The 15899-nt window shown below is 41.3% G+C and overlaps 1 protein-coding gene across 5 annotated transcripts in view; it reads left to right on the top strand.

Annotated features, from left to right (window-relative positions):
* Positions 1-15899, top strand: part of TCEANC2 (transcription elongation factor A N-terminal and central domain containing 2) — a 45469-nt gene that overhangs the window by 1137 nt on the left and 28433 nt on the right. Inside the window, exons 2-3 of one of the 5 annotated variants that reach the window (XM_086389682.1) lie at positions 28-240; positions 1328-1471. In XM_086389682.1, coding sequence (XP_086245808.1) covers positions 1370-1471 — 102 coding nt within the window. In that variant the 5' untranslated portion in view covers positions 28-240; positions 1328-1369. Of the gene's footprint in view, positions 1-27; positions 542-1304; positions 1472-15899 lie in introns of those variants that run through there. The other 4 variants (XM_086389675.1, XM_086389696.1, XM_086389685.1 and 1 more) reach the window with 4 other exon arrangements.

The raw sequence follows: 15899 nt of genomic DNA on the forward strand, positions 1-15899 counted from the left end.
ACAGCTTGTTGCTGTTTTCTTTTCAAGGTTTCCTCCTCCTTCCGGGACCAGCCCCTTTCCCGCCCCGCGGGCCGCTGCTTCCGCCTCTGTAGTCGTCTCAGCTCCGCCCTGACCCGTCCGAAACTGCCGCCTCCCGCCCCACCTCTAGGTCTACGAACTTCTAGGTTGGCGAGAGGAAGTGGATCCAAACATCGCGAGTACTAGAGCTAAACGACTCCTCCCTCTGCGAGGCATGCTGGGGTATGTAGTTCTCTTCAAGCGGGAGGCGCACGGTGGTTGGGGAACTTGGTCTCGGGGAACTACCAGCTGCCCTAGGCGGTCCCGAGCCTGCCCATTCGCGGTGTATTCTGGGGAATGTGGTTTGGTTCACCCCGCCCGCCCCAACCTCCGCTGGTTGGCCTTGGACTTCAGCTGCCTGGCGGAGCTTTTACCGAGAAACTGCCAACCCTGAAAGGTGTTACGACCCCCTAAGGCCCAGGCTTGGGCCCTCAGAGGGTGCGTGCCGGAGAGGCCCAGCTGCTTGGCAGGGCTGCTTTTCTTGGTGGGTCTCACGTGCCATCGTTAGCCTTCCCCTTCCTGGGCTCCTGAGTGCTGAAGGCAGAGGAAGGTGGTGTTTCCCGTTGCTATGGGATTAGAGCAGGACAGTCTTTAGGGTCCTTTGACCGTGGAGCATTTCCTGGAGATGATTGGTTGTTGTGAGGACCCTGCTGAGATCTGGAGGAGGTTGTTGACTCTTGGTTACAAGGGGAACCCTTGGGGTTGTGGCTATAGTAGGGTAGTTGAGAGCTTCACTGAACCTGGAGGAAAGCTAACCCTACCACAACGCAACCTAAAATGGAAGAGGCTTTAGAAGTCACCAGGTTCAACGCCTGGCCCTCTACTGGTAGCCCCTTTACAGTGTGCACTAAGTTAAGTGTTAGTCGCTCAGTTGTGCCCGACTCTTTGCAACCCCATGGACAGCAGCTCACCAGGCTCCTTTGTCCATGAGATTTTTCAGGCAATGATACTGGAGTGGGTTGTCATTTCCTTCTCCAGGGGATTTTCCCAACCCAGGGATCGAACCCAGGTCTCCTGCACTGCAGGCAGATTCTTTACCGAGTGTGCACTAGGTACCTCTTAATTCAGGAAGTAGACCGATCATTGTATACAATTTTCAGTTTTAGGAAGATGTTTCATTTTTAAGAGGAAATCTTATTTTAAATTCCACCCGAGTCCTAATAATTCAAGAATGCTTCCAGAGTATGTAGAACCCAATTATGTCACTTTAGGGAGCACACATCACTGAAGTTCTGATGACCTTTTAGAACCTGCCCTCTTTGTTGAGCAGAACACGGTACAAGTACGTGAAGGTAGTTGGAGTCCCCTAAGAATGGATAAATTCGTCATTCGAACACCCAGAATCCAGAGTAGTCCTCAGAAGAAAGATCCTGGAGGAAAGATTTACAAGCAGGCCACCATTGAATCTCTGAAGGTGAGAGGGGATCCGGGAGTGGAGATGACTGGGATGGCAAGGAGGTCTGGAGGAGTTCTACTATGGAAGACCTATGTGCTTCCTCCCCACCGTGTTCCTGACTGCTCCAAATTTGTTTCCACCATGCACTATTTATCAATTTCTGGACCTTTGTTACACCCTTCTAATTACTTTAGCTTTGTGGTATGTTTCACTAACTGGTAAGATATATTATTATCTTATTATTATATATTATCTTAAATTATTCTTCTTTTGCAAGATGTTCTTGTGTATTAAATGGAATGTTCAATATGATTTGTGTACCCCGTACAAACTCAGTAAGATTGGATGATGATACCACCCCTCATATCATATTGACCGGAACTGTATCACGTGGCCTTCATAGCCACAGCTGAGACTGAAAAAGAGACTGTTAAACTGGACTCTTTGCAGCCTCAAACTGTCTGACTTATGTTGGCAAGGAAGAGGCAAGGCATCATGAATACAGTATAGACAACCAACAGTGAATCAATGAATGTAAGAACCCAATTAATGGTAATTATTGCTTCACTTAATAGTGAAGGACAGGGGAGCCTGGAGTGCTGCAGTTCATGCGGTTGCAAAGAGTCGGACATGGCTTAGCGACTGAACAACAAGTTACTTCACTAAAAACAAGCAGAAAAGTGCTTGCAATTAGTTCCCTTTGTCATCTTGAACCTCTCCTTCTACATTACGGACTTTTTCTTTCTGATTTCCTTTTTTGCTTCCTCTTTTCTCCATTAGACTGCTAATGTTTGTGCTCTACAGAGCTTTGTCACATTTTATGTATTTGGCTAGGGTAATCTTATTCATCTTAAGGCTTGCCATGCTGATGACTGCCAAACTTGCACCTCTGGCCTAGGTTTCTGAAGAGCGTGGGATCGGGGGCTAGAGAAAAATTTACGAAGACTGTGATGGTGTGGGGGGCCTTCTGAGTACTTGACTTAAGTACTCCATTGGACTTTTAGATATACCACAGGTTTACCAGACCCAGATTAGAAAGCAATATAGGGAAGTGTAAACAAAAACCCTGGGTTCTAGGCCCTCCTGTGCAGCTGGGTGATCTTTAGCAAGTCATTTTCTAAACTGGGATCTCACTTTGTCCTTATCTAGGAAATGTGGTTGACCTATGTCAGAGTTTCTTCAAACAAATACTGTTGTCCTTTTGGGCAAGACAGTTCTTCATCATTTGAAACCGTCCTGTGAGTTTTACAAAGTTGAGCATCTCAAGCCCTCAGACACTAAATGCCAGTAGCGCCTCCAACTGTGATGACCAAAAATGCCCTCATGCATTTACAAGTAGCCCTTAGTTGAGACCTACTAAGCTCAAGATGATCTTTAAAATCTCCCCTAGTTTTGAGGTTTTGTGAATTCCTAGAACACATTTCGGAGAAGGCAATGGCACCCCACTCCAGTACTCTTGCCTGGAAAATCCCATGGACGGAGGAGCCTGGAAGGCTGCAGTCCATGGGGTCGCTGAGGGTCAGACACGACTGAGCGACTTCACTTTCACTTTTCACTTTCCTGCATTGGAGAAGGAAATGGCAACCCACTCCAGTGTTCTTGCCTGGAGAATCCCGGGGACGGGGGAGCCTGGTGGGCTGCTGTCTATGGGGTCGCACAGAGTCAGACACGACTGAAGCGACTTAGCAGCAGCAGCAGCAGAACACATTCAAGTGTTTAAACTGTTTTGTCAGACTATCCACAAATAATTGTAGACTGTATATTGTATACAGTCACTACTGTATATAATTCTCAGAGACAGTGGTGGGCAGGACTGTGGTATCAGACTGTCTGGAAGAAAAAAAGGGATAGTAGTAATTGACCTACATGTACACTCAACATACAAACACCCAGATTCTAATATACCTTCACCTGTCCCTTCTGCCCTTGGTGTCCCCAGGTGGGCCCCAGTTGAGAATCACTGTGTGTGATGATGAGAGTATGTCATGTGAAGATTGTGGAGTCAGAATAAACAACAAGCATGTAAAGTAACCTTCTCCTTCAGTGCAATGGCTTTTCTTCCAAACCTCCCATATTAACTTTATCCATATGCCAAATAACTGGGACTAGAAATTTAGAAACCACCCTTAATTCTTTTTCTTTATATCCGATTTTCGATTTTGTCTCCTAAGAATCCTTTCTGCCCTTACATCTCTCTCTTTACATTTCAAAATCTTTTTGAATTTAGAGCAGTTCTGTGGTCTGTTAACTTTGTCTCCCTGACTTTGGCATCCACTGTCATTCCAACCTCCACACTTAAGTCAGAGAAATAAAGCTTAAAAAAAAAAATCTACCCAGGTCACCTCCTTGCCAAAGGAAACCCTTCCCTCAGTGCTTTTAAACTACCTTTCGATAAAGACGTTTCTTTACATGACACCAAAGGCTGTCTGTGACCTGGTACCTGCCTGCCCTGCTGCTCTTCTTATGTACCTTCCATCCAGTGTCAGCCACTCACAATTTCTCAAAGATATGTTCTTTCATACCTCTACACCTTTGCATATGCTGTTCTGTTTTCCTTGAATGGCTTTTTTCTCTTGTCTTAGAGGCAGTATGGTGTGGTAATTAACACAGACTCTGGAGCCAAACTGCCCGTGTTAAAATTCCAGCTCTGCCACTTAAACTACCTGTGTGACCTTGGGCAAATTAATCTCTTTGTGTCTTTCCTTATCTGTAAAATGGGATTAATAATAATATCTATTTAATAAATGAAGTGTGAAGTGAAAGTCATTATTTTATTTTATAATAATCTATATGGAATTCTCCAGGCCAGAATACTGGAGTGAGTAGCCATTCCCTTTTCCAGGGCATCTTCCCAACCCAGAGATCAAACCCAGGTTACCCGCATTTCAGGCGGATTCTTTACCAGCTGAGCCACCAGGGAAGCCCAAATAAATAGATAAGCAACTAGGATATACTGTATAGCACAGGGAATTCTAGCCATTATTTTATAATAACCTAAAATAAGCCTCTTATCCTTCTCCATCAGAGGGCAGACAGAATGAAAATCAATTTTACAGAAGACTAACCAATCGGATCACATGGACCACAGCCTTGTCTAACTCAATGAAACTATGAGTCATGCCGTGTAGGGCTACCCAAGATGGACAGCTCGTGGTGGAGAGTTCTGACAAAATGTGGTCCACTAGAGGAGGCAATGGCAAACCACTTCAGTATTCTTGCCTTGAGAACCCCATGAACAGTATGAAAAGGCAGAAAGATAGGACACTGAGAGATGAACTCCCGAGACCAGTAGGTGCCCAATATGCTACTGGAGATCAGTGGAGAAATAACTCCAGAAGGAATAGAGAGATGGAGCAAACCAAAAACAACACCCAGTTGTGAATGTGACTGGTGATGCAAGTAAAGTCCGATGCTGTAAAGAGCAATATTGCCTAGGAATCTGGAATGTTAGGTCCATGAATCAAGGCAAATTGCAAGTGGGTCAAATAGGAGATGGCAAGAGTGAACATCAACATTTTAGGCATCAGTGAACTAAAAGACTGGGATGGGTGAATTTAACTCAGATGACCATTATATCTACTACTGTGGGCAAGAATCCCTTAGAAGAAGTGGAGTAGCCATAATAGTCAACAAAACAGTCTGAAATGCAGTACTCGGATGCAAACTCAAAAATGACAGAATGATCTCTGTTTGTTTCCAAGGCAAACCATTCAATATCACAGTAATCCAAGTCTGTGCCCCAACCAGTAATGCCTAACAAGCTGAAGTTGAACAGTTCTGTGAAGACCTACAAGACCTTCTAGAACTAACACCCCCAAAAGATGTCCTTTTCATCATAGGGGAATGGAATGCACAAGTAGTAAGTCAGGAGATACCTGGAGTAACAGGCAAATTTGGCCTTGGAGTACAAAACGAAGCAGGGCAAAGGCTAACAGAGTTTTGCCAAGAGAATGCACTGGTCATAGCAAACACCCTCTTCCAACAACACAAGAGAGGACTCTACACATGGACATCACCAGATGGTCAATACCAAAATCAGACTGATTATATTCTTTGCAGCCAAAGATGGAGAAGCTCTATACAGTCAGCAAAAACAAGACCTGGAGCTGACTGTGGCTCAGATCATGAACTCCTTATTGCCAAATTCAGACTTAAATTGAAGAAAATAGGGAAAACCACTAGATAATTCGGGTATGACCTAAATCAAATCCCTTAGGATTATACAGTGGAAGTGACAAGTAGATTCAAGGGATTAGATTTTGATAGAGTGCCTGAAGAACTATGGACGGAGGTTTGTGACATTGTACAGGAGGCAGGGATCAAGACCATTCCCAAGAAAAAGAAGTGCAAAAAGGCAAAATGGTTGTCTGAGGAAGCCTTACAAATAGCTGAGAAAAGAAGAGAAGTGAAAGGCAAAGGAGAAAAGGAAAGATACACCCATTTGAACGCAGAGTCCCAAAGAATAGCAAGGAGAGACAAAAAGCCTTCCTCAGTGATCAATGCAAAGAAATAGAGGAAAACAGTAGAATGGGAAAGACTAGAGATCTTCAGCAATACGTGAACCGTGAACTCCCAGATGTTCAAGTTGGTTTTAGAAAAGGCAGAGGAACCACAGATCAAATTGCCAACATCCGCTGGATCATGGAAAAAGCAAGAGAATTCCAGAACAACATCTGTTTCTGCTTTATTGACTATGCCAAAGCCTTTGTGTGGATCACAATAAACTGGAAAATTCTGAAAGAGATGGGAATACCAGACCACCTGACCTGGCTCTTGAGAAACCTATATGCAGGTCAGGAAGCAACAGTTAGAACTGGACATGGAACAACAGACTGGTTCCAAATAGGAAAAGGAGTACGTCAAGGCTGTATATTGTCACCCTGCTTATTTGACTTATATGCAGAGTATATCATGAGAAACGCTGAGCTGGAAGAAGCACAAGCTGGAATCACGATTGCTGGGAGAAATATCAATAACCTCTGATATGCAGATGACACCACCTTTATGGCAGAAAGTGAAGAGGAACTAAAAGCCTCTTGATGAAGGTGAAAGAGGAGAGTGAAAAAGTTGGCTTCAAGCTCAACATTCAGAAAATGAAGATCATGGCATCCGGTCCCATTACTTCACGGGAAATAGATGGGTAAACAGTGGAAACAGTGTCAGACTTTATTTTTCTGGGCTTCAAAATCACTGCAGATGGTGATTGCAGCCATGAAATTAAAAGACGCTTACTCCTTGGAACAAAAGTTATCACCAAGAAAATAGGGAAAACCACTAGATCATTCAGGTATGACCTAAATCAAATCCCCTAGGATTATACAGTGGAGGTGACAAATAGATTCAAGGGATTAGATTCTGATAGATTGCCTGAAGAACTGTGGACGGAGGTTCGTGACATTGTACTAGAGGCAGGGATAGAGACCATCCCTAAGAAAAAGAAATGCAAAAAGGCAAAATGGTTGTCTGAGGAATTCACATTCAAAATATAGCATATTCAAAAGCAGAGACATTACTTTGTCCACAAAGGTCCATCTAGTCAAGGCTATGGTTTTTCCAGTGGTCATGTATGGATGTGAGAGTTGGACTGTGAAAGTTGAGTGCAGAAGAATTGATGCTTTTGAACTGTGGTGTTGGAGAAGACTCTTGAGAGTCCCTTGGACTGCAAAGAGATCCAACCAGTCCATCCTAGAGGAAATCAGTCCTGAATATTCATTGGAAGGACTGATGCTGAAGCTGAAACTCCAGTACTTTGGCCACCTGATGCGAAGAGCTGACTCATCTGAAAAGACCCTGATGCTGGGAAAGATTGAAGGCAGGAGGAGAAGGGGATGAGAGAAGATGAGATGGCTGGATGGCATCACTGGCTCGATGGACATGAGTTTGAGTAAGCTCCGGCAGTTGGTGGTGGACAGGGAAGCCTGGCGTGCTGCAGTCCATGGGGTCACAAAGAGTCGATGCGACTGAACTGAAGTGAAAGTTGCTCATTTGTGTCCGACTCTTTGCGACCTCATGGCAGTCCTTGGAATATCCAGTCCTTGGAATTCTCCAGGTCAGAATACCAGAGTCCATAGCCTTTCCCTTCTCCAAGGAATCTTTCCAACCCAGGAATCAAACCCAGGTCTCCTGCGTTGCAGACAGATTCTTTACCAGCTGAACCACAAGAGAAGCCCAAGGATATTGGAGTGGGTAGCCTATCCCATTTCCAGCGGAGTTTCCTGACCCAGGAATCAACCCCGGTCTCCTGCATTGCAGGTGGATTCTTTACCAACTGAGCTATCAGGGAAGCCTCATCTACTTAATAAGCTCATTGCAAAGTTTGAATGAGTCAATATATGTAAAGTGCTTGGAGCAGTACCTGGTTAGTACTAAGTACTATGTAAGGGTTTGTTGTTACCAGCTACTTTATGAAATCTTTTGTTCCCGTGACCTAGTAAAGAGTCTCCTCTGTTATAAGGTCTTTCCTCGCCACCCTCTGTCCCCCAACCCTCTGTCCCTCAAATACAGAGCCAATATAACAACTCCCTTCTCTAAGCTATCCCTTTTCTTAACATGCCCCATTAGTGCACTTGTTGTACTTGTGCTATGTAAAAGGTGTTTTTCTTTTTTAATTGGAGGATAATTACTTTACAGTATTGTGATGGAAACGTGTTCCTTTCCATGCGTGTGTCCTGGTATACTGTCTGCATCTGGAAAGACTGTCTTAATGTTTTTGTGGCCCCAGAAACTGTCATGGGACTTGGCATATAGAAGGCCATAGTGCATTTTTCTGAATGACCAAATGAGCTAAAACTTTAAACGCCTGGACTTGGCATATGAAACCCTTTCTCTTCTGTTCTGTCTGAGGTGCCATCTCACCTTATCTCTTATAGCTCCCCTTTAACAGGAATGCATTCCAGCCACGCCTCACTTCTTGCTCTTCTTTTTCTAAGTTCCTCTCTTTCATGTCTCCAGGGCTTTGACTTGATGCTGATCCCCTTTCCTGCATCTTTTGCAGAGTGAATTGCTACTCATTTGTCAACCCACTCAAGTGAATCTTAGATTATAAACTTCATAAATACAAGGACCTTGGATGTTTTATTTACCTCTCTACCCTTGGACCTAAGACAGTGTTCGGCACATATTAAGTGGTTAGTAAATACTTGTTAAAAAAGTGAATGCTGAAATGCTTTCTGGGGAGTTAATCTTTCCCTCTTTGATGTTCTCTTAGCACTTGGTTCAAATATCTGTTTTAGCACTTACCTTATGGATTGCAATTGCCTGATTACCTGTAGTTTCCCCAGTCTATCATGAACTATTAGGACTGGGACTGCAGTATCATACTGTGTTCTGATTCTGCTCTAAGGCCTAACACAGGGTCGGCCACATTGTATGTAAAGATTTATTGAGTAAACAATAATCATTATTATTTGGGGATGTTCTTGCTGGGTCTGGACAGTAGGCTCCTCCACAAATGCTACTGTGAAACAGCTTTATACTCAGTTCTATGCTAGGTACTCTAAAGAACATAAGAAAAATTTAAGATAAAAGTATAAGCCTTGATGGGACTTCTTCTTAGGACAGCATAAGAAATTAATAAGTAATGATACAAAATCGTATATGATCCATTACAAAATTGTTGTTTAGACAATAAGGATCAAGAGTTAAGAGAGGAGAGAGCTCAGTGTCTGTTTTAGGGGTTAGAGTACCTTAAATAGATGGAAAGATTTGGCTAGGTAGAGGGAAGTTAGTGACATCTAGCCGTTCAATAAGTTGTACCTCCTATTCCCTTTCCTTTAGGCATGCGCGCATGGTTACTTTCCTGTGTGCACAGTACAAATTAAAAACAAGTTAAATTTGAATTCTAGAGAGTTAGCTAGATCCACGTTTTTCCAAGTGACTTCCCACACACCACCATTATGTTTTAATGCTAAGAATTTGCTGAATGTTCAAGCCTCAATTTCCTTATCAGTAACATCAGAAATAGTATCTCACCTTCAGGGTTGTTATGAGGGCTAAATAAATAAATGCATGTTGAAAGGGCTAAGCATTGTGCCTGGCACAAAATAAAAACTAATAAGTAGTTCTCTCTTTTCTTATATGGAAAAAAAAGAGGCTTGTGTAGTAAGCCTAGAGCTGAGAATGATGGTGGTGATGGTGCTGATAATAGTAATGATTACGGCTTACATTTATTGAGCCTATTCCTATGGGCCAGGCATTGTGCTAAGTGCTTTACACATAATAACTCTAAATTCTAATAATAGCACTGTGAAATGGATGCTTTTATCATTTATATTTTACAGATGAAAAAAATCTAAGGCACAGAGAGATAAAGTAGCTTGTCCAAAGTCATGAAGCTCTCAGTGGTAGAGCTGGGATTTGAACTAGACAATCTGGTTCCACAGTCTGCCTCCTATAGGGAGAACTAAAAAAAATTGGAGGTTTCTGAATGCCAGCAAAGGAGGTATAAAAATCTTGGGATATTAGGACCATTGTACTTCTGTTATCAGCATATTAGAAGTAATTTTGCCATAGCCTTATCACAGTCAATGAAAGTGCTACTCAATAGAGCTCATGTGGTGTACATTTGAATAGTAAAGGTTAATTTGGTTAATCTCTTCTTACTCCCTAAGGGAAAGTGATTTCTTCTGTTGGTTGCAATAGGAGATTTTTTAAATTGAAAGAGTCTGAAATATGCCTGTTATTTTAGGTTCTGCACTTAAGAATGCTCTGTAAGCCTTCACTCCTGTTATAGGATTGACTAGCCAATATTGTCCCTGCCCCCACCAGTGGAATGATGCCCATGTTATTGCTCATAAGCGAAGCATTTTCCCTCATTGGTTTTATCAAACCTTGTATTTCAGCCATCCACAACTATAGGACCAAATGTAGGACCAAATGGGATTTTGGAAGCACCTTTTCTTTCTGGCAGTAACCGTTCCACTACTCATAGTAGCTTTCCCATTGATATTTCATGTCCACTTCCCTTTTTTTCCTCTAAATATTTCAGATAAGAACTTGCAGTATCTATTTTGGGGCTCATATTTGGACAGAAATAGAGAAACATTCTTTGTAAGTATGTGGAATTCTTCTCTGAAACTAATTGCTATATTTCTCTATTTTTGGTCTAATATTTCAGATCTGAAGACCACTATACTTAGTCCTTGAGGGTAGAAATAACTGTTCAGTTACATCTGCTGATCCCCTGGAAAAGGAAATGGCAACCCACTCCAGTACTCTTGCCTAGAAAATTCCACGGATGGAGGAGCCTGGTGGGCTACAGTCCATGGGGTCACAAAGAGTTAGACACGACTAAGCAACTTCACTTCTTCTTCTTATATCTACTGTGCATTGGGGATAGAGAAATAAGAAATTGTTCTGGCCCTCAACTTGTTCATAGTCTAGTGGAGAAGACAGCCTTGTAGATAACTATTTGCAGAAAGCACGTATGCAGTAATTGATGTCTTTGCAGATTCCATGGGAGTTTGGTTAAATGTGGTTGGAGAGAGGCAAGAAAGTCTTTGTATAGTAGTTGATTCTTTAATGTCTTTAAGAATAAACAGATGTTTATCATGTGATTCAGGCAAAGAAAGAGCATCCCAGGCAGAGGATGTCAAATACTGTGATTTGTTTAGGCAGTTTCAAATTGTTTGATGTATGTTGAGCCAATGGTGAGGCTGAAAAGGGTGTCAAGAGCCAGGTCATGTAAGGCTTTTTATGCCATGCTAAAGAGCTTAAACGTCTCTAGTTCCATATGTTGAAATAATCTGATGTGGAACCCCCAACCTCATTCCAGCCATGTAGAAATGCTCAATAAAAAATATCCAATACAGGAATTACCCTGGCATGCCGTACAGCAATTAAGACTCTATTGCAGGGGCCCGGGTTTGATCCCTGGTTAGGAACTAAGATCACGCATGCCACATTGTGCGACCAAAAAAAAAACCACCAGCAAAAAGTCTCCAGAACGGACCTGAGATTGAAAAGAAAAAAGAGAAACCCTCAGGTGCCAGGAAGAGAGAGGAAATCCAAATACAGAGCTATAAGTGGGAGCTGAAGGCAAACCTTAGAGATATTTCAGGTTTGGTTCCAGACCACTGCAACAAAGCGGATTTTTTTGGTTTCCCAGTTAATATAAAAGTTATGTTTGAACTATACTGTATAATCTGTTAAGTGTACAATGGCGTTATGTTTAAAAACATGAACATACCTTAATTTAAAAATATTTTATTGCTTAAAAAATGCTAACCATCATCTGAGCCTTCAGTGAGTTGGAATCTTTTTGCTGGGTCTTGCCTTTTGGAGGGTCTTGCCTAGATATTGATGGCTGCTAACTGATGAGGGTGGTGGTTGCTAAAGGTTAGGGCGCCTGCGGCAGTTTCTTAAAACACTGAAGTTTGCCATATCAATTGACCCTTCCTTTCATGAATGATTCTCTATAGTGTGCAATGCTGTTTGATAGCATTTTACTCACAGTAGAACTTTCAGAATTGAAGTCAATCCTACCAGACTCTGCTGCTGCTTTATCAGCTAAGTTTATGTGATATTCTACATCCTTCCTTGTCGTTTCAACAGACTTCACAGCATCTTCACCAGGAGTAGATTCCATCTCAAGAAACCTTTGCTTATCCATAAGAAGTAACTCCTTATCTATTGAAGTTTAATCATGGGATTGCAGCAATTCAGTCATATCCTCAACTCCACTCATAATTCTAGTTCTCTTGCACTTTCCACCACATTGGCAGTTACTTCTTTCACTGAAGTTTAGAACACCTCAAAGTCATTCATGAAGTTTGGAATCAACTTTTTCCAAACTCCAGTTAATGTTGATATTTTGACTTAATCTCGTGAATCATGAATATTCTTAACTGCATCTGGAATGGTGAACTCTTTCCAGAAGATTTTCAATTTACTTTGCACCAGAAAAATCACTATGTATGGTAGCTATAGCCTTATGAAATGTATCTCTAATGTATTTCTCCACGTGTGTATCCTAGAAATATATTTCTAGGACTTGAAAGTCAAAATTACTCCTTGCAACAGAATGGATGTTGTGTTCGTAGGCATGAAAACAACATTAGTTTCATTGTACATCTCTGTAAGAGCTCTTGAGTGAACAGGTTCATTAGTCAATGAGTAGTGATATTTTGAAAGGAATCTTTTTTTCTGAGTAATAGGTCTTGACAGTGGGCCTAAACTATTGAGTAAATCATGTTGTAAACAAGTGTGCTGTCATCTAGGCTTTGTTACATTTATAGAGCCCAGGAAGAGTAATTTGCATAATTAAGGGCCCAAGGATTTTCAAAATGACAAGCGAGCATTGGCTTCTACTTTAAGTCGCCAGCTACATTAGTCCTAACAAGAGAGTCAGCCAGTCCTTTGAATCTTTGAAGTTAGGCATTGACTTCTCCTCTCTAGCTATGCAAGTTCCAGATGTCATCTTCTTCCAGTATGAGACTGTTCTATCTACATTGAAAATCTGTTGTGTAGTGTTCATTAATTGTCTTAGATCCTCTGGATAGCTTGCTACAGTTTCTGCCTTAGCACTTGCTGCTTTACTTTGCACTTGTATGTTATGGAAACAACTTCTTCCCCTAAACCTCATCAACCAACCTCTGCTAGCTTCAAACTTTTCTTCTGCAGTTGCCTCACCTTCATAGACTTGAAGAGCATTAGGGCCTTGCTCCAGATTAGGCTTTGGCTTATAGGAATGTTGTAGTTAGTTTGATCTATGCAGACCACTAAAATGTTATCATATCAGCATTAAGTCTGTTCTGCTTTCTTATCATTTGTGTGTTCACTGGAGTAGCACTTTTAATTTCCATCAGGAACTTTTCCTTTGCATTTATGACTTGGTTAACTATTTGATGCAGAACACCTAGCTTTTGGCCTGTCTTGGTTTTCAACATATTTTCCTCACTAAGCTTAATCATTTCTAGCTTTTGACTTTAAGTGAGAGTCAAGCTACTCTTCCTTTCACTTTAACACTTAGAGGCCATTTTAGTGCTGTTAATTAATCTAATTTCAGTGTTTCTGGGTCTCAGGGAATCAGGAAGCCCAAGGAGCAGACAGAAATGGGGAAATGACTCGTTGGTGGAGCACTCAAAATATTTATCAGCTAAGTTTGCTGTCTTACATGGGCATGGTTTATGGCACCCCCCAAAACAATTAAAATAGTAACATCAAAGATCATTGATCACAGGTCATAATAAATATAATAATAATGGAGAAAGTTTGAAACGTTGCAGGAATTATCAAAATATGACAGACACGAAGTAAGCATTTGTTGGAAAAAATAGCATCTGTAGGCTTGCTCAATGCAGGGTTGCCACAAACCTTCAATTTGTTAAAAAAAAAAAAAAAAGCAATATCTGCAAAGTGCAGTAAAGTGAAGTGCAGTAATACAAGGTACGCTTCTATATAGTTTTATGGAAACCAGGTACAGAGTTTGGGGGCTGGGATTTTAGGGCCAGTATGAGGATAGCAGATAAGGACCTGGAAGTCAACATAGGGCTACCATATTTTTGAAAAATGAACTAGAAAAATTCCATCCACCAGTCTAAGGAATCAGCATGAAGATTGTATCATGTCAGGGTTTGGGTTCAAAAAAAGTTGACCCCATAATAAACTAGAACCTCACGATTATTACTGTGTGTGTGTGTGTATTTAACTTCATACTGTCTACAAAGCTGAAAAATTAACATAAAAACTGGTCCAGAACCAGGGAAATCCAAGGGCCTTGACAAAGGCAAAGGTGAGATTTCCATGTTAAGATACTTCTAAGCCTAGAGTACATAGGATTCCCATGGAAAACATTAAAAGTGTACTCATGGTCAAAACTTACAAAACTTACAGTAAAATAAATCACCAGGAGGGAGAATGAGCAGGTAGATTTAAGTAATAGAATTTCTACTCCAGGAAACATAGGTAGCAGTCTAAAAGAGATCTTAAATGTGTTAAAAATATTCACAGAGATAAAGGAAGGAATAGAAATGGTAAGGATAGGATAGTATGAAAAAAATGGGCAGATTTAGAGAGAAAAAAAACAGAATTTGTCCAATGAAAAAGCATATTTGTTGACAAGTACATTGGACAGGTTAAAAGTAAAGTCATAGCTATGGAGAGAAATACTGAATTGAAAGCTGAAAAAAAAAGTATTAATCACTCAGTCATGTCTGACTCTGCGACCCCATGGACTGTAGCCCGCCAAACTCCCCTGTCCATGAAATTCTCCAGGCAAGAATACTGGAGTAGCCATTCTCTTTTCCAGGGGATCTTCTCAACCCAGGGATTGAACCTGGGTCTCCTGCATTGCAGGTAGATTCTTTACCATTTAAGCTACCAAGGAAGCCCAAATTGAAAGCTAGACCTGAGGAAATCACTAGAATGCATCCCACAGAAATAGAAATATGGCAGAAAAGTTAAGAGACTTGAAGGACAGGCAAAGAGACCACATATATTTCTAACAGGAGTTTTCCATAATGTAGAGACTTGGTATAGATTTCATTGAGTATCTTAAAAATTGTAGAGACAAACACTAAAATGATAGAAATAGAATGTATAACTTCCAAGACATGAGAGGAAAAATAAGATTAAGGAAAACTTGGGCTGTTAAATAAAAGATAAGAAAGGAAGAAAAAAGGCAAAGAGAAAATATGTCCAGTATATCAGGAATGATGATAAATGCAAATGGATTAAACATGCCTATTAAAAAATAGAAATTTTCAGATTGGATGGGGAAGGAGGAGCAAAATAAAGCAGCCATAAGTTACTAAAGCATGACCCAGAAAAGTTGAAAGTGAAGGATAGAAGACATACGAATATATAATAGGCAGGAGTTCACTAAAGCAGTGTTTATAATAGGAAAAATATGAGGGGGAGAAAATGCTAAATATGCATTAGGGGAATAGATTTTAATACGCTGAGACATTGTATATAAAAATAATGGAATAATATTCAATACTATCAAAATGGATCAACTGGGTTTATACACATCAGTATGGGTGAGTCAAACTATATTGAGTGAGAAGTGCAAGTTGCATAATATATTTATATCTACTTCCTACTGAAAATATCCCTTGCTGCTGCTAAGTCGCTTCAGTTGTGTCCGACTCTGTGCGACCCCATAGACAGCAGCCCACCAGGCTCCACCATCCATGGGATTCTCCAGGCAAGAACACTGGAGTGGGTTGCCATTTCTTTCTGCAATGAATGAAAGTGAAAAGTGAAAGTGAAGTCGCTTAGTCATGTCTGACTCTTTAGCGACCCCATGGACTCCTACCAGGCTCCTCTGTCCATGGCATTCTCCAGGCAAGAGTACTGGAGTGGGTCTTCAGTATTTTGCCTTCTCCGAAAATATCCCTTACCTAGCTTCATTCATTTGTCTTTCATGCCATTTAACACCAATGTTATTTTATATTGTAACAGGTCATAGAAAAGTCCTCTGTCTCAGTTTTGGTTAGGGTTCCTA

The sequence above is a fragment of the Bos grunniens genome, chromosome 3, assembly GCF_055505025.1.
Source record: "Bos grunniens cultivar Pamir isolate PY7600 chromosome 3, Bosgru_T2T1.0, whole genome shotgun sequence".
NCBI lineage: Eukaryota > Metazoa > Chordata > Mammalia > Artiodactyla > Bovidae > Bos > Bos grunniens.